This window comes from Pelophylax lessonae (assembly GCF_965119305.1).
Source record: "Pelophylax lessonae genome assembly, chromosome: 3".
NCBI lineage: Eukaryota > Metazoa > Chordata > Amphibia > Anura > Ranidae > Pelophylax > Pelophylax lessonae.
In genome coordinates, this window is record NC_138770.1 from 573,157,886 (window position 1) to 573,177,763 (window position 19,878).

Sequence of the window (19,878 nt, forward strand, 5' to 3'; positions counted from 1 at the left end):
GTGTGTATAAATATATATATATATATATATATATATATATATATATATATATATATATATATACACACACACATACACTTGCACACATGTATGTGTGTGCATATATATCTGTTTATGTAGGTGTATATGTCTGTATGCACATTTGTGTGCACACAAGCATATTTTATATATTTATATATATTTTATATAGTTGCAATATTTCCCTTATGTGTAAGTCTGTAAACAGGGAAAATCGTACAGTGCATTTAATTGTATCTGAGCATTCTTTATACTCAACCACAGTACCTCTGATTAAGAAAAAAAAAAAAAAAGGTACACCTTTTTCTGGAAGAGTCAAGTGCTATTTGAACACCAGTTGGGGCAGATAGTAGCTTAATATTGAAACATTGAAGCAATGTATCTGTGTATCCTTAAAAATGATAATACAGTGCAAAGCAAAAAAAAAAAAAAAAAGACAAAAACAAAAAAAAAATAAAATATTTTCAGGAGTGAGGATAAGAAAACTTTCAGGAGTGAAGATATAATGGCATATAGCAATCTTATTTTTAAATTGTGTTTCGCTTTACTTATTTTTTTTTCCATTTACTTAAAAGGGGTATTTTCAAGGCAAGCCTCAAGAGTTCATAGTTAATCATCATTATATCTAGCTTATATGCCTGTTTCTTTTCAAATAAAAAGGTACCACTTTGTGTCCATATCTCTATTGTGCCACTTGATAGCATATAATTATTAGCTAACTTTCCATACAGTGCAGAATTTGAGAACATGATTGTCAGTCAGACAACCACATATATTAATAATAATTTACTCTAATTTTTTTCTCCTTTTTTCCAAGGTACTTACAAAGAGTCAATAAAATGAAACTCCTTGCCATTATATTCTAGTTTAGCTTTAATTTAAAGTTTAATAACAAAAACATTAGGTAACATTGAAAAAAGGAGACTCAAATTCCTTCAAAGCTGACGGCAAAGAATAACTAGCTTACATATCATTAAATAAATATAATGGAAGAATGATGATTAACTAGAATGTACTAGGTCATATTTTAGGTAGCCTCAGTTAAAAGAAATACAATATATTATAATTATACACTAGATCAATGGAGACCTACACATATCCATGTTGAATTAAGCTACACTGTCATTTCAACATAGTAAGAACCATTTAAATGGTTTCAAATAGACTGAAGGCACTCAGATATGTTTTGATTTAACCAAGTTAAAGAGCAAATTAATATTTCCAAGGCGTTTTTATTTTTTTAATTTATAATTTTTCTTTTCATTTTTTTTTCTTTTTTTATTTCTCTAAATACTACAGGTAACCCCTGGCATGAGGAAATGAGGTTCTGCCAGCATTCGCAGCACTATAATTTCTGTCCCTGGAGGTTTGTCGAAGAGATGCTCCCTCTGCACATTAAAAAACAAAGCTGTACATGATATGTATTGCAAAATGTACGCAGCATGGTCACTTGTCAGAACGGAACTGGAAACAGCAATGTTTGCTTTGCAACTAATTCAGGGACAATTGAAAGTAGCTATAAAACACACCGTACATGCTTCTATTAAAAAAATAAAAAATAAAAAAACCAACATACACAACATGTAAATTATTGCACAAGAGAAAGGCTCAAAGTTTGCGTAAAATGCAATAGTATTGCCCCAATAAAGAACATGCATTCAAACGGTGAGAACGAAATATAAAAGAAAAAAAATTATTTAAAAAAAAAAAAAAATCAGGTGTGCTAGTGTAAAGCACATTCTTGTATTCTCGGGTTTCATTATTTTTTAAATTTTTTTTTTTTTATCACAAGGGTCTAGAAAAAAAAAAATCTACATGGGGTTTATTGATATACCTCTATTCAGTTTTTATATCATTATTCAAGACTCGATCACTGTGCCATTTTTTCATGTGTTTCTCCAGGGTACTGTACACGCTAAAAGGCATCTGACAAATTTCACATTTGTAAACGTCTTTTCCCACCTGACCATGTGTTTTCATGTGCCGGGTAAGTTTGCTACTCTGCGCGCAGGCGTAGTTGCAAAGCTCACACTTATAAGGTCGTTCACCAGTGTGGCTTCTCCTGTGAACAGTGAGGTTACTACAGTTCTTGAAGATTTTTCCACAGTACTCACAAGTATCACTGCGCTTGCCCTCTTTAGAACTGGGCCTTCCAGGACCTGGCCCACTAATATGGGGAGTGCTTCCTCCACTTCCTGTGCCACTACGGCCTGAAATTCCCCCATCCATCTCTCCTGGAGGTGTAGAGAAACGTAAACTACCATTTTCAGATGAGTGCTCTGAGGAAGAGGCAAAAGGCGATTGTCTAGAGTCTCCAAAACTGAGGAATGGATCTTTTAGCTGCCTAGATGCGGCATAACCAGCGAGCCACTGGGAGTAAACATTTTCTGAATTAGGCATAGCTGCAACAGGGAGATCAAATTCCTTCTCAAGTTTGATGCGTTTAGAAAAAGGGCTCATAGAACTGGGACTACCAAGAAGCAATTTTTTGGACAAGCCTCCTGAGGCAGATTCACCAGGTGAACAACCCCTCCCATTTACAGTACCACCGTCTATACGATCTGATTCTCCAGCCACTGAGTCTTCATCACAAGTGTCTCTTTGAGCTTCTGGTTCAGATAAATGCCCTCTTTTATGTTTCTCAACCAATGCCTGATGAAAGGTATCACTAAAGTGATGCATTGCACCAAGGCCAATACCTTGCATGACATCAGGCATAGATCGACTTTCCTCCCCAGATCTAGAGTTGTTTTCATGGTGACGAGCAGCTTCAAGATTTAGGGCAAAACTATAATCTGGCCGGCTGTCTGTTTCTGTCAAATCCTCCTCCTCCTCCTCTTCTTCTTCCTCTTCCTCTTCTTCTTCTTCCTCCTCCTCTTCCTCGTCGCCATTCTCTGGAATCAGGTTTGGGTCATTTTCACTTTTAAACTTAGCTACTACAGACTTGAGGGCACTGCTTGCGCTGCCAACTAAATCACTGGTTCCAGGCTCAGGAGAACTGGCAGTGGACAAACCATCGTCTGATTTAACTGTCATTGGGGACGATTTATGCATGTGTGTTTTCATGTGGCGCTTGAGTTTGCTGGCTTGTGTACAAGCATGGTCACAAAGGTTGCATTTATATGGTTTTTCTCCAGTGTGACTTCTACGGTGTACTACAAGATTGCTCTGAAATTTAAATGTTTTCCCACAAAACTCACAGGACTTTGATTTCATAGGAGGCTGAGAAGGAGGAGGTACAGACTGAAGAGGAGGAAGGGGTGGAGTTGCCAAAAATGGTGGTTTGCTGTTAGATTGGAATGGCTGCAGTAACCTTTGCATAGGGCTGGGCCGATTTGGAGACAAAGGCGGGCTGGAACTAGAAGTGTTTCCAGCTAATTCTCTAAGCCTCCGTGAAAAATCCATAGCTGGTGGCTCCATAGCCAGGGGGTTAAGTCGCAGCACCCTGTCAAAGGCACTCGGGTGATGTGTAGCGAGAGCCATTTCTTCTGCACCCAGGCGTTCTATGCGATGAGGATCCAAATGATGTCTTGGTGGCGGGCTAAATAGTGGGGGAGTTGGTGGGAATCGACCCTCATTAAGACCAGACGCCTCTCTTGATACTGATCCAGGGATTCTCAATAAGTTAAAGGGATTATTGTCAGCAATATGAATTCCATGGAGTGGTGGCTGTGAGGGACATTCTGCACCCAGTCCTGATGGAATGCCTACCCGGGGTGTAAGTGGACTGCCATGTTCACTTTCCAGATAGATTCTGAAGCCATGAGTGTTCTGTGCATGTTGCAGGAGAAACCATGCACTGGAGAATGGCTGTTTACATGTTGTACATGTATAGCTGCTGGGCTCATCTTTGCCTGAAAAACAGAACAATGGGAACATAAATTATTAATCGGATAACAAATCATCAAAAGTACAACAATAACTATACATTCTACTTTCCCAAAAGAATAAGCAGAAGCAATGAAACTGTGGGCATATACTAGTATAAATATACTTTGATTCTAAATGATGAACAAGGAACATGTTCGGCTCAAAAAGTATGGTAACAGTTAAAATACTTAGATGAATTTGAAATCAAACTATATATATAAAACAAAAAAGCTGTGATTGTTGTGGGCATGATTTTAGTAATCCTATTGAAGACAATTACTTAGTTTCTCATCAACCTCTACTCAACAATAAAGTGGAATGAGGGAGGTAAAGGTGGTGCTGTCCCTTTAAAAACCAAATGCAATCAAATTAAAGTGATTACATCAAAGATAGATTATATGAATGCTGTGAATTTACAGACAAATAATAATATCTCTGTAAACACTCCCATAATCCAAATATATATTTAAAAAAACAATCAGTGCAAAAAACGCATAAAAAACATGCTATCAAAAATAGTAAAAACATAAATGCTAGATCAGTTCATTAAATTGTAAATAGTCCACAATCCAAAATGTATGCTTTAGAGTGCTTAGATTGGGGAATCAGCCTTCAATAAAGTATCAAGAAAAATCAAGAAAGAAAATCAGAAATTACACACATACCAGTATATATCTTCATCCCAAAGTGTCTAGTGAAAAAAGTGACTGGTGCCTTGATAAACAGTGGGTGATAAGTTAGATCCACTCATGCTCCCCCCCTCAGATCCACACTTACTGCAGAGCTGCACCGGATTCTCTATTCTCCTCCTCCTCGTCCATCTGGTTGCTAGATGTACTTACATACGGGTGGGTGGACAAAGAAAATAACCCATAGTGTAAATCAGTAAAACTGGGTTTATTGTGCTAAAAACAGATAAATTCGCACTTACAATCGCGTTGTGTAATCGGAAGGTATACAAATGATATCTCCAGCATGCCGTGTGTTCCACGGACTGGGCTATCCAAAACCAGAGGTGACGTAATGACACTAGAAGCACCGCCCAACGCATTTCGTCAGATGTCACCTCTGGTTTTGGATAGCCCTGTCCGTGAAACGCACGGCATCCTGGAGATATAACTATACGTTCCAATTACACGGCATGATTGTAAGTGCAAATTTAGCTGTTTTACAGATTTACACTGGGTTATCTTTTGTCCACCTACCCGTATGTAAGTACTTCTAGAGACTCAGCAACCAGATGGACAAGGAGGAGGATAGAGGATCCAGTCTAGCTTATATTTAAAGTCTTTTTTTCCCCTGCAGGGGTGCAGCTCTGCGGTGAGTGTGGATCTGAGGGGGGAGCATGAGTGGATCTAATTTATCCCCCACTGATTATCAAGGCACCAGTCACTTTTTTCACTAGACACTTTGGGATGAAGATGTGTGTGATTTCTGATTTTCTTCTTGATTTTTCTTGATACCTTGTTGAAGGCTGATTCACAATCTAAGCACTCTGAAGCATATATTTTTGATTGTGGACTATTTACGTACATTTTTTATGAACTGATCTAGCATTTCATTTTTTACTATTTTTGATAACACATTTTTTATGCGTCATTTTCCCACTGATTGATTATTTAAAGTTATATTTGGATTATAGGAGTGTTTACAGGGATATATTATTATTTGTCTGTATATTCACAGCATTCATATGATCTATCTTTGATGTATTCACTTCAATTATTTAATGGCATTTGTTTTTAAAGGGACAGCACACGAGTATTCACACTCAATTATTGCACATATATTAGGCAGCCCCCCCCCCCCCCTCCATTCCACTTTATTTCTGATCTCCCACTCGTGGGATTTCTGAGGTAGGCAGCAGCCCTTCACTCATTACCGTAGCACGGAATCCTTGATTAACCATTTCTCTACTCAACAATATCTTAGCTTTATAGCAAAGGTGATGTTATTTCAAATATTTCTGTCCATGCATAGGAACTCACTGGTTTATTCATTTTACATTTAATATTAATAGCATTTATTGTAAGGAAAGTTGTATTTTGTTAAGTGGTCCTCTAAAGAGGGAAGTTTACTTGACATTAGCAATAGACTGTCGCAGTTTAGTCAGACTAAAGACATAAACAAAACAATATGGTTTGCTGACTCAAACTATTGGCTACTACCCAAGGGCTCCTGATGCAAAACACATTCAGTGCACATTTTCGTATTGCTCTTGAAACTGATGTGACATTAGGAAGTGGCACTTTTGGAAAATGAAAGAGTTTGGTTGCCTGCCTGGAAGAAGTTGACTAGGGTAATAAGGAAAACTACTGGCTGTGTATGAGCAAAGTGTCTACTGCCAAAACACAAAGAAATGTGACACATCATTTTCTCAAATTTAGGTCCCGATAAATGGTGATAAACCCAAAGAAAAAAACCTTTTAAAATTGTGCTCTTGTTGACAAGATTTAACCACTTGATCTCTGGAAGGTTTTACCCCCATCTTGATCAGAGCAATTTTTTGCTATTCAGCACTGGCATTTGTGCGGTCATACAACGCTGTACACAAATTACATTTTTAGCATTTTTTCACAGAAATAGAGTTTTCTTTTGGTGATATTTGATCACTAAAAGATAGAAACAAAAAAAAAAAAACAATATTTTCTTCTATTATAAAATATATTTAATAAAAAAATAATGAATTATCTATTAAATTCAGGCCAACATGTATTCTGCTACATCTTTGGTAAAAGTGGTAGAAATAAATGCCTATAAGTGTATATTAATTGGTTTGAGTGAAAGTTAGAGCGTCTACAAACGATGGTATATATACACTGGAATTTACGCAGCTATGACACTATAGTGGTAATAATAGTGTGGAGAGCAATCTGGCCCTAGCTGATACTGGCTGGGAGGTACACTAACTGACACTGCAGCAATAGGGACACTAATAAAGTGATCAGTGCTAATACTGCACCTTTTCACTGTAGTAATAACATTGGCTTGGCTGGAAAGGGTTTAATATCTAGAACAATCAAAGAGTTAACTGTGTGCCTAACAATGTGTAATGTGTGTTGTTTTTACATTACTATCTTTTTTCTCCCTGCAACAGCCAGATCACTGTGTTGTTTGTGTGATTGGTCACAGCCGATTGGCTGAAATCAGCTACCAAACTCATGTTGTGTGCAATCACAGCATGGGTCAGTAGGGGACATGCGAATACGCACCCCAAACCTGGAAGAAATGAAGCCACAAACAGGTATGTTGCCTGGCCTGGAGCTGTCGCCTGTACAACTACTGTGGGCAGGCGGCAAGCCGTTAAAGATGAACTCTGGGCAGATTTAAATGCCATGTTTTTATCAAAACAGTAGTAAATTACTATTATTTTTTATTAAATGCAAGCAGTTTAAATACCTGAAATTGATTTAGTATCTACCTCCGCTTAATCCCCTGTACAGCAGGGCTCAAATGGGAATAAAGAAAAGTAACACATGCAGCCAATAAATTGTGCTTGGTTGGTCATATGGTAACAAGGGACATGCTGATATGAGTAAAGAGCAAAGGGACAGAGAGATAACCTCATCAGTGTGCATCTTCTCTATACTGTCCAGTCTTTTCTTATACTATCCAGGCTGGTGGACAACACTAAGTGTTAATAACTGCAGAAAAAACATCCAGACAGGGCTTTGCTGTATGACAAATCTGTCTAAGTACACATCCTGTGGCAGATTGGACTGAACTCCAACCCTCACAACACCGCCCCCCTCTACTCGTATTTAATTTGTGTTGTTAGCGGTTTGCCTGGAGTTCAGTTTTAACCGCATTTGCTTTTGAATAATCGCAAAAGAAAATGAAGGGAAACCATCCAAGATGGGACCCTAAAGCTAGTTACAAATATTATTTTCTTATTAGGGTGGGCAAGGGTTGGAACCTCTGACCGACTTTTTTTGTATCGTGTGTCCTCATTTCCTGTCCTAGTGGCTGGATTCCTGCTTCGACTGTTATATAGAAAATCAGACATGTTGTTATTGGCGATCTGGCAGAAGAGTGTTTGTGTATTTACTATCATTTTCTGGTGGGTAAAGAACTTGCACTATCTAATATTTACTAGAATAGATCAAAGTCATTTATTACAGCTGAAATACGCAAATTCTAAGGAAGAGAAAAAAAATAAGACTGGTGTTTTAAATGAAAGCATATTTTCAGTGGAGGGGTGCTTAGCTATAGAGCATGCTTCTGACCTGACCTGTAATTTACTTTGCAATGCATTTTAATCTCATTAAGTGTATCCTGCTCTTGGATAAATCTCTTTACAAGATTAGGTCATACACAGTGAAATTAGGTTTTAAACATTTGCCTAATGTAAAATGTGAAAAGTAGCAAGATTTTCAAATAAAATATTACTGACCCCAGAGCACTACTGTGCAGTCTATCTGTTGAATTAGGTTTGCATTTAAGTGAAACTCTGGACACTTTTTTTTTAGTTTTTTAATAGAGAGGGAAAAGGTCACAACTTCCACTGAAATTTTATTGCTTAGATTGAAGAAGTGCAAAGGATGAGAATGCCAGTCCTTCTATGTGTTCAGATTAAATGTTATTATTTGTTAAATTCAGTAAAATCGCCAATGTGTTTCAGGGTCTCAGAGGTCTGACCCCTTCCTCGGGAACGCACAAGGGGTAGAATCTGGACTCAAAATTAAGTGTGTACAGTGAGGCATTTGAAAAGGCTAGGAGTATGGTTTTCAGCAGCTATCCAATAGAAAGCTGGAATAGATACTCTTAGCCTTTCAGATTTTTCAGTCCAAATTCTGCCCCTTTTGAACTCCAGCACTGATAAAGCCAGACATCTGAAACCCCAAAACACGTTTGACTTTTTTTAATGAATGCAAATAAAAAAAACTATTTTTTAGGGCACATATAAGTGGACTGATGCTTTCTTTCTTTACCATTCTCTGAAGCATTTAGAAGAACCAACTGGTGGCTCTTGTAAGATTAGACAGTTGCCTGTGGATTCACATACACTCGACCAACTAAGGCTACAATCCTGCATGTGCATCTGCTGTAAACAATAGCTAATCTTATATCATACATTACAATATGTTTTTTGAATGTATCAAGTCTCACATATTCTAGATTCAATGTTAATATTTTTAACTTCTAGATTTTACTATGTAACAGAACAAAGAACGTATGTTGAATTTTTTTACGTTTTTCTTGGTGAATAATCTATGGCACACTCAAAGTCCCTTATCTCCCTCTACACAGATATATTCAGTGTGAGCAATTGAGACTCCATTTTTGTATTTTTGCTTCTGGGATGGTGTCATTTTGCAATTTCATTGTGAACTCCATCCACATGAATAATACTATAACACTACAATTGCCCCTAGAGATCCAGCACTCCTCCTTGTCCTCACCATAATATAGGAATATATTGGTGTCTCTGGGTTGATTGGTAAACTCAACTCATTTCCTATATCATTGAGAGAGTTGTCACTGGGACTATAAATAAGAAAGAATCTCTCCAACAGGCAAACAACAGTCACAAAATAATTTTTTTCAACCGAGACCAAGTGAGCCTTAGAACTATGTCCTCCACTAAAAAGTGTTGCAGCACTTAAATCTTAAAGTTTTTAAATAACACTTTTAATTTCCTACAATAGTTTACATATATTTTTCAACCCCAAATAAATAAAGCACTTGATATTGTGGAATTACAAATTTCTATGTGAAATCGGGTCTTAATCATCCACACATCTCTCATGTGAAAGCTTGGGACAAAACTTACAGGCCGATCTGCCCCTGGATCTCCTAGCAGAAGACTGGATTGACACTATAAATACTATCATTAATGAATCCTGCCAAGAAATGGAATATAAAGTTACCCATACAGCTTATGCATTTAATACTACACCAAAGTGGAAACTCCACTCTCTTCTCCTCAACAGATGTCCTGAATGTAACAAAAAAAAAATACATTTAAACAACCTCCTGTGGTTATGCCTTATCATTTAAACTTTCTGGGAACAAACGTATACATTTAGGTCTACTATTACTGCTTTCAAAAGAACAATATCACCAAATCACCAACCTAATCCACGCAAAGAGCAAAGAAGCCCCTAACACTCCCCCGAAAAACCACTCAGGAAATGGAAGCACATATGTATCCTGGCTTCTAAAAAAAATGCATACTTGAAAACTAGATCCTACTATATGCCCCTGTGCATGATGTCGTCTATACCCTTCATTCAAATTCATGCTCATGCACAAATTAGATACCAAGAAAAAAAAGATAGGCAAGTACTCAAAAATGTTCCAAACAAAGCCCTCTTCTTTTAATACATAGCATGCCTAGGTCTCTGCTCTCCTTCAAAGAGAGGCCATACTTCTCATATGAGTCACAGGAGTGCACTTGGTTCTGCACTCCTGTTACCTAAACTCAGCCAAGAGAGAGCTAAAGTTTGCTGTCGGCTAGCATCACAGAGTCGGCCCAGGCTCGGCAGGGATCCCTTACAGTCTGGCAATCCACTGAGTGTTGGAGGGGCAGATCACAGAGCGGTGACTGACAGTTACCACTCTGTGCTCAGAGCGGACCCGAGAACTGAGCAATCAGTAGTCTTTGATCACTTAGCGCTCAGTGTAGAGGCGGCTGGGAACAGCTGAAGCATTGGATTGATCCTGCATACAAAGAGGTGAGTTTTTACATTTATTTTGTTGAAATCCTACACTTGTCTTTTACCTGTTCATTAATATCAAAAAAATTATAATAGCCAGCTCCAGATTATTATTATAGCTTAAAGATTTTTTTCTGCATCATGTACCAACAGTCAAGTAATATATTAAAAAATATCTAAAGTCCAAACTTTTTTCCATTTGGGATAGAACAAGGGAAAGTTAAAACTACTGTTACTTATTTTCCATCTGTACCTAATTAGGAAGATGTTCCTTTGCTTCTTGTCTGGTAAACCGAACATGAAGAGAAAGGGTATCCTAATGTGTAGGGAAGTCCCCTCTTAGGACTTGTTTACACTTTACTGCCCCTATGAGCTCCCCCTTATCATGCAAATATAAAAAGAATACTGTTATACCCACTGTTTCGTTCCTGCACAGATCGTTCTTCAGTGGGCCAACGCTTATGTAAACGAGTCCTTAGAAAGCACTGGAAACAAGTGCCCCCATTAAAAGGTTTCCCCTATATTCTTGTTCTAGTAGTAACTTAAAATTGTGGATGTACCCTTGCTTCCTTTCCCATTGACATTTGGGGATCAGAAAAATTAGATAGATTGAACTCCCTAACAAGGACACAAACATCAACAAAAGCCCTTACCTCCATATCCAAAAAGTTTTGGTTAAAATTTAGCGAAAAGAACTGTTCACCTAAACTCTTGCATAACAGCAGAAGAGCTGCTTTGAAAATGGTAAATATAACCAGCATCTTACAGCAAATAACGCATTGCTGTTTAATAGGCTATCTGAATTTTACCAGGACACTGTTTGGACTCTATTATACCGAGAGCAGGAGGCCTACTAGGACTATACACCATCAATAAATGTGCAACTTCTCATAATCATCTGAATGACTTTATTCAGACAATCTTCAGCTGCCTAAAGATCAGGATTGATCTACGTGGCAAAAATATGTTTCTAATGATTTGCTGGAGTGCAAAATGTTCATTTGCTTTGAAGAAAAAAAAAATCTTTATTTTGCAAACCTTGGAAACTATTTTTTTTATTATCTTACCAAACATCTACAATAATTTGGGGGTCAAATTAGATGAAATGTTTGCTAAAATATGTTAGAGGGTAGAGTGACACAACCCTTGTAATTCTCACTAGAAGCTTTAAAGTCTTGCAAAGAATCCTATTTGCATCAAAGGTTTTAACAGATAGATGTATTTTACTGGAGTAGATTTAACTAATGATCATAATAGCACAGCTCAGACTTGGAAATGTCAGTCATCGGAAATCATTTTAATTCATGAGCATAAAATGACACGAGTACAATGTAAATTAAATAACCTAAACTTCTTCTGGAGATAAATGTATAACATAATAACAATTGAATGGAAATAAAGGGAATAAACGGAGGTCCATAAAGTTTACTTATATCTAATGTAGCTTACTTTTTCCTATGGAAAAATCTTCAGTATACAGTAATATCACTAATAAAATCAATACCGCAGTCACTTGCAAAGATTACTCTGCTGCGACTTATACTGCACACCCTCCATGCATCCATATATTCAAAAGAGCAGGTCCATATTTATGCATAAATTGCTGTGTTTTTCAGGAAGCTTTAATTTAACCTTGCAGGGCAAAGCAACAGGTTCACTTTAAGGCCCCCCTAGTGCACACCTTTTCTTAACTCCACTGTTGCTCCATTCTTTAACCACTTGACGACCCCCACCGCCAATTTACTGCGGCAGGCAGCCGCTCCTGGGCAAACCGACGTAGTACTACGTCGCTCGCTCGCTTAGGACACTCTAGGGGTGAGCGTGTGACAGCCGAGGGAGCCAGTGCGTGTGACAGGCGGCTCCGATGGCGGCCGGCCACTCGCAATCTCCCCCCGCTGACAGAGAAGGACAGAAGGCTGATGTAAACATCCGTCCTTCTCCCTGAAGTGATCACAGAGGCTATGTGATCCTGCTATATAAGATCGCATGTCTCTGTGATGACTTCACAAGCCAAGCCCCCCCACAGTTAGAATCACACCCCTAGGGACACATTTAACCCCTTGATCACCCATACTGTTAACCCCTTCCCTGCCAGTGTCATTTTTACAGTAACATTGCATATTTTTAGCACTGATTACTGTAGTAATGTTATTGGTACCCCCAAAGTGTCAAAAATGTCAGTTAGGGGACCGATCTGTCCACCGCAATGTCGCAGTTCCGCAAAAATTTGCAGATCGCCGCAATTACTAGTATAAAAAAAAAAAAAACACAATAAAAATGACATAAATCTTTCCTGTAGTTAGTAAACGCAATAACTTTTGCGCAAACCAATCAAAATATGCTTATTGCGATTTTTTTTACCAAAAATATGTAGCGGAAAACAAATTGGCCTAAAATGTTAAAAAATTTAGATTTTTACATTTTTTTTTCAGAATTTCATATAAAAGAATGTGAAAAATATTGTAATTTTTTCAAAATTGTCACTCTTTTTTTGTTTATAGCGCAAAAAATAAAGATCGCACAGGTGATCAAATACCACCAAAAGAAAGCTCTGTTTGTTGGGAAAAAAAGGACATAAATTTCGTTTGGGTAGAACATCACACGACCGTGCAATTGTCCGTTAAATTCACGCAGTGCCGAAACGCAAAATAGGGCCTGGCAGCCAAAACCTCCGGTCTTAAAGTGGTTAAAGGAAGACAGTCCAGTGTAGGTTACAGCCGTTGCAGTCGGAACATGTGACAGTGCTGAGCCAATCCCCAAGCACCTGCCCTACCTCTATATCTGAAAATACCGGCAGTGTTCCTTGCTCCTGACCGCTGAACAGAGCTAAGTCAAGAATTTGACATCTCTGGATGGACTGTTATGGATGTAAAGGTTTTCTTTCATCACCAGAAAAATAAATATTAGTTGGAAGAATGTCTGTACTGAATCACCAGGGTCCATCAACCAAAGGTGAACATTTTGCATGAGAACCTCTGGTCCATTTAAATACCCAGTTATCTGCTTAGTTAAGAACTAAATTACATGATTTTGTTTAGACATGATCTATCAAATCTTTCAAGCCATAGTACAAAAATAAGAAAAAATAATTAAAATGCAAACACTTTAGTTTGGATTAGCCTGCAACTATTTCTAAACATGTAGCAAATGGTAGAATCACGCCTTTAAACTTCCCCCATAAAACAGGGCTAGCACTGCTGTATAATGAATGGCCGTATTTTTACATTTGAGGATGAGTGTGTGACCCAGCTGATGGCAAGAGCGGGTCAATGGATGCATTAAAGTTAAGTTAATAAATAAAAGGACTTGTTCAGTCAAGCATGTGTTAATGACACAGCAAGCAAGGATATCACTCAAAACTTTATTGATCATTGTGAACTTTTCATCCTGGCCAGACATCATCAAAAACAAATTGCATGTGTGAGAGCAACTGTTATAAAAGAAAAATAATTAAGTGTTTACATGGTTAGGCTGAAAAAAAAGATGAAAGTAGATATATAAAAAAAAGAAAAAAAATATTGAAAACCTCCGTATACAGAATCCAGATCCAGAGGAAAGATGAAAGTCAAAATCACAAATGTTGTCTATTATTTTTATTTAACACAGGTAGTATAATATGTAGTATTAGCTGATGAAGATAGCCACCTGCACCACATTATTGCTGTCTTTATTAAAGTGATATTAAACCCTCAGTTTTAAACACTTTCAGCAGCCGAACACAGACAAGCTTCATCGCTCACTCCGTCTCACATCCAATAGTACAAAGCAGTGTTCCAAGCGATGCTGCTCTCATTGAGTGAAGGAGACTTTCCGCAGCCAATTTAATCACTTAAAAGAGAAGTATGGGATATTTTTAAATTTTAGAATTATACTTACCTAAGTGAATGCAGCATTGTGGTTGAGAGGCTAAGCTTGGTGCCTGTCCAGGCATGTTGGAGGATCCTGACCATATGGTCGTGATTTTTCCCAAACCTGGACCGGCTCTGTGAAGTCAACAGACAGCGGGCTGGAGCGCGCTGTCTGCTTAAAAGGGGTCACAGGAGTGCAGAACAAACTACACTCCTGTGATCCACAGGAGAAGTACAGCCAAATTAACGCTGGCTGTACTTTTCCTTTAAGGTGGGTATAGATAAAATTCAGCTAGTTCAGAAGGACAGGATGAATTTTGTTCTGTGTGTGTGCGGTCCTCCCTGTTCCACATAAGTGGATTGTTAGATCAACTTCTGTCAGGTGAACAAGATGAAAACCTCTGGTGATCAGCAGGTGCAGCACAGCGTATTCTGGCAGCGCCAAGTCCCGCTGTCAGAACACAATGTCCTGGCGGAGACACCTTGTTTTTGTGGATGGAGGAAATTGCTGGCTAAAGACAAAAAAGTCATCATCTATAGCCAGCTTTTCTGAGTGTCGTAACAGCTACCCCAGGTTTTCTTTTTCACGGTGGCTCCTTTCTTTCTCAGGATCCTATGGAGGCCCCCTTCTATGCAAGGACTAGAGTTGTGTCTCCCTACACTACATGCATCAATAGAAACATACAACCTCATACCCTAGGATGGCAAGGAACTCCCCTGCTCCTCTCTCCTCTTCCCCCTCTCTTCTCAAAGTGAACAGACCGCACCGTTCACTGCTAATCCTTCCCTGAGAAGACTGGAAGTTTAGAAAAGCAGAACTGGGAGAAACAGTGCCAGAAATATACATAACAGAAAGTAAAAGGAAATCTCTCCAAAACAAGGAGAAATACTCTTTGGACAGTTATCACTAGAACAGGTGTCCCAATTGAAATGTTTTGCCTCCTGTTTCGATGACAACGCAAACATTTTTTTTATTGTCTCCTGCTTCCTTTACTGAACACAATGGTCACTAAAACAGACAGGTGAATCCCCTCATTGCGATAACAGAGAGCAATAGAAAACCTGACAGGGACTATAACCCTTCCGTATTCTAATTAAAACAACATCAAAAAAAGTTTTGGGTTTACACATACTTTAACATAGATTTCAGAGGAGAGAAATACCGACATGATCCAACCACTTGATGACATGCCTCGGTCCACCTCTATGAACAAACACACACTCAGGGGGCCCAGGCATTCATGTTTTTTCCATGAAGGAAAAAGATACCCGCAGACCTCTCTGGCATCAGCTTATCTTAAGGGGAAAAAATAGCAATGCAGCAAGGCTTTGTAATCTGTCTGATCATTATTTCCTTTGAGATCTCTTAGCTGGCAGCATATACCAGTGCCACCAGACACAAGATCATCAGCCAACATTCAGCCAGATTGGTTGACAATCATCTAAAGTCTATGGTCAGTCATTTCAGCAATAGCATAATTATCTCCCTGTCATTACATTCCATTGAACATGATGACAAAACATCCTAATGTGTGTTAATAGTCATATATTTCTAATGCAGGACAAGGAAAAGAGAAGAAAATTATCAACAACTAATGAGAAAATTTATAACAAAAGAGAAACCAGGATAATTACACCCACAGACATACAGTTCAGAATTCACACAAGAGAACGACAAAATGTAACTGAGTCAATGACAGCTTCTGGCATGTCCATAGCCACCAGCCGTGGAATCAACTAAGAAGCTGGGGTGGGAGCCAAAAAAAGGAGAGAAGCAACATGAAACTGCTGAACTATAACAAAAAATGTTTCCTTGCCAAGAAAGTGTAGAACCAAAGTAAATTCCTCATGTGCCAACTAGCTTTGAAAGTGTTGTTCGAAATTGCCTCATTCAAAAAAAGTGTTGCCTGAATAACCTAAAATGGATGCTATATTTTAACACTTCATACGTGTCGATGTCTAAATTGTCTAGCTGCTAAAGTAAGCATGTGGACACTATGAAACTGTTTTCAATGAGATCTGATGACATTAAAAATCTCAGGTTATCTTTTTAGTAAACTAGTAGCTAATGATGAACTGAGAATGATGTTATGGACTCAGCAAAACTGCAAGGTAAGCACAAAGTAACACTATCCTGGCATGAATATTACTTTTGGCAAGTGGTAGTCACATTCACCTGGATTAGTCCTGTAATGTTGAAGGACATTTCACCACTTGTCCATATAGCTTCTTCTGCTCTGAGTGTTGGGAACATTCACCAGCATTTATAGCCACATGGTTAACTCAGTCACCATAATACGATTACCACTTGACACATTCCATTGGATGACTGAGTTACGTGTGTGACTATAAATATTGGGTCCCTGAGGTTCTCCCCCTCCCATGAAGTCTCCTTTAAGGGGGAGCCCTACCTAGTATTTGGGTTGGCCTTGCCTTGGCAGGATTCCCAAAGAATGGGGTCCATCTGGTTTTGGCCATGAAATGAGTACCCAGTCTCCGTCAAGAGTCTTGCGCATGGAGGTTCATGGCCAGGGTCCTCTCTCTTTGAAGGAGGACCATGTATTACCCCCTGTGCACTTTTTTGTGTGCTCACTTTCCTATTGCACCTGGTGTTTAGCTTTGTGTGTGCACACACTACACTGCATAGCTAAAGAAGAAAAAATAATAAGTAAGGAAGCCACTTGGATGAGTTGCAATATGACTTTAACATTACAATTCCAGTTGAATGTGACTAACTACTATCAGCTATACCATGACCTGGATAAATGAGAGCCTTCACATAAATATTACTTTTACTATAAAGTATTATATATACAATCATTAATATGTATTATGCTGTGATATGATTTAATGAGCAGAATACTAGCCTGCGCTCAAAAGGAATTATGTCATTATATCATGCAGAGACTTCCTTCCCTCTCCTCCTTCCGTTATTAACAGATAGAAACAACAGCATATCGCCAGTGTTACTGAAATAAAAACATGGACATCAAGCATGAAACTATCATTTCAATACATCCCGGCAATTTCTGATATTAAGTCCAGCCAATAACAGTTAAATATGGACCTAAATTGACAAAGGTTCCATAATACTTGTTGAAGTTTAGCAATCTAAATGTATCTGCTGTAGATTTTAGTCCTCCTGCTCCAATTGAAATATTTGACAGTATTTTATAAAAGTGTCATTTTAGGACTTCCTATTTATCATATTAAAAGGGGAACTCTTGTCTTATTAGATTTCATTTTAAACATATATATTTTTAATTAGAACCTATACCATTATCTGTTAAAAATGTTTGGTTTATAAATAAACATCCAACACAGGATACTTCCATGATACTTCATGCAGAACATTCTGGGCTTTCTCATAGGAAAGTCCAGCAGTAGTTCTATTCTTGCAGACGTAAACCCCAGTGTATATTGTGTATACAGAATAAACACTGCAACTATGATGTGTAAAATTGCTGTTATTTAACATAAGCTATTCCCACTGACACAGCATGCCCTGATGTGACTTTTGAAACAGAGTGGGTCCAGCCAGTGCATAATTTAATACCTACCTTACATTTTGATCATATACTCTTTTTTACATTTGCTAACAAGTATATATTGTAGGGGTCTGCTGATTAGATATAAATTTAATAGATTGCTTAGATCCCCTTTTCAATAAATTAATAGGGTGATTATGGTTTCTTGGTTGGTCGCTTTGTGCATTCAAGTGGTAACTTAAGTCCTCTGTGTCTCCAAAATCCTTATAACTTACAGTGAGCAAGGGGGTAATTATCCTATATATTATCCCTTGGACAATTTGTAGTTTATATATGGTAACTATAAAAAGGACTGACACAGGTAATGATCACCTTCGGGTCTGTATTTCAACAAGGGGAACAAAAAACAGATTCTATTTCTGAAATATCGTTATCTTCGTTGTTAAATTTAAAAAGCTCTCTGTCTAATGTTTTCAGCTACCAGAAATAAAAAAGGATTAATTTAGCCAGCTTCAAAGCAATTTTTTGCATACAAGAAGTAATCTTTCTATCTAATCTTCACATGCATACCAAAATATTTCCCCCGAGGCTCAATACATAAAACAAATACTATTCCTTGACTAACAAATATGAAACATAAACTGTGATCAATGGTGATGTTTCTATAAACTAAATTTTGCCCTGTAACCCATTTGATTCCAAGGGCTAAAAAAGTGTACAAATTCTAACACACTGCCTCTGCGATATGCATGCAGATGCAAATGTATTGTTAATGGTACCCTAAATGCAGATAGCAAATGCAGTGAGCACCAAATCAGTACCATGCAGTAGGGTGCAGTCCATTTTTAGGATCAATGCAAGAACTACTTTTTGCCTGGTGCATTTTGCAGCCCATTCAAATGAATGGTGTGAACCGGCCCTAAAGAAACATATTACAGAATATCAGTAAATATATCACAACGATATTACTGTTAGCATAATACAGCTAGAAATCTTTTAAGTCTCTACATCTCAATGACACGTAAAAATATAGTGCAAGGTCAGTGTGCACATTACCAACACACAGAGCAGAGTAATGTCACACCTGAATTCTGTAAAAATGGGACTGTAAGTGCTGGTATTCCTCCATCCATACAAGCGAGGTGGATAAAGGTATCCCCCCAGGAAGACTTTGTATTCTGAAAGCAGGGGCTCCTCTGCTGTCAGAATACACTGATCAGAGTCTGCAGCCAATTGGCTGCAGTCACTGATCGAAAAATGTTGTCCAACATTTCTGTGTGACAGGAGTCGATCTACTGATCAACTTCTGTTGAACGGAGACAGCCATACTTGGATCCAAATTGGGCAGTCCCTGCTTAACAGGACACATTTCAATCTATCTATGACCAGCTCAAAAATGTTTTAATACTCATTACACAGGCATGGTCCATTGAGGTCACCAAAAAACCCACCCTGAGAAATGCCATGCATATACTGCCTGAAGTGCATGTAGACAGAAAGAGGCCAATGATTATATTACATAGAGCTTTTATCAAACGAAATGTCATTCAGTTAGGATTCGCATGTACTTTAATTGTTTGCCGACCATATAACTTACATATATGGGGGTAAGGTGACTAGTACCTGATCCTGCATTTGAGGGTCTGGGGTGCATGTGCGTGCTACTGGTGGCCTGCTCCCCCTGTGATTATACACAGCGGGAGCTGATCGGCGGGTACGGCAGACTCAATATCCGCCGTCACCAGCCAATGCTTTGTTGGTCATTTTCTGTTTATAGCGCAAAAAATAAATACCACCAAAATAAAGCTATATTTGTGGGGGGGGGGGGGGGGGGGGAAGCCATACATTGTATTGGAGTACATTGGCAAGCAACTGTGCAATTGTCAGTTAAATTGACGCAGTGCTGTATCACAAAAAATGGTCGTAAAGGGGGGTGAATCTTCCAGGAGTGGTTAAGCTGTGGTTAGCTTTTGGCACTATACTTTAGTAATTTAC

The 19,878-nt window shown here is 38.3% G+C and overlaps 1 protein-coding gene across 6 annotated transcripts in view; it reads right to left on the reverse strand.

Annotated features, from left to right (window-relative positions):
* The window catches only part of BCL11A (BCL11 transcription factor A), a 177,816-nt gene that overhangs the window by 2,684 nt on the left and 155,254 nt on the right, over positions 1–19,878 (reverse strand). For 3 of the 6 annotated variants that reach the window (XM_082249234.1, XM_082249236.1, XM_082249237.1), the window contains one exon: positions 1,853–3,872. In XM_082249234.1, the coding sequence (XP_082105360.1) occupies positions 1,855–3,872 (2,018 nt within the window). In that variant the 3' untranslated portion in view covers positions 1,853–1,854. The remainder of the gene's footprint in view (positions 1–1,852; positions 3,873–19,878) is intronic. The other 3 variants (XM_082249238.1, XM_082249239.1, XM_082249235.1) reach the window with 2 other exon arrangements.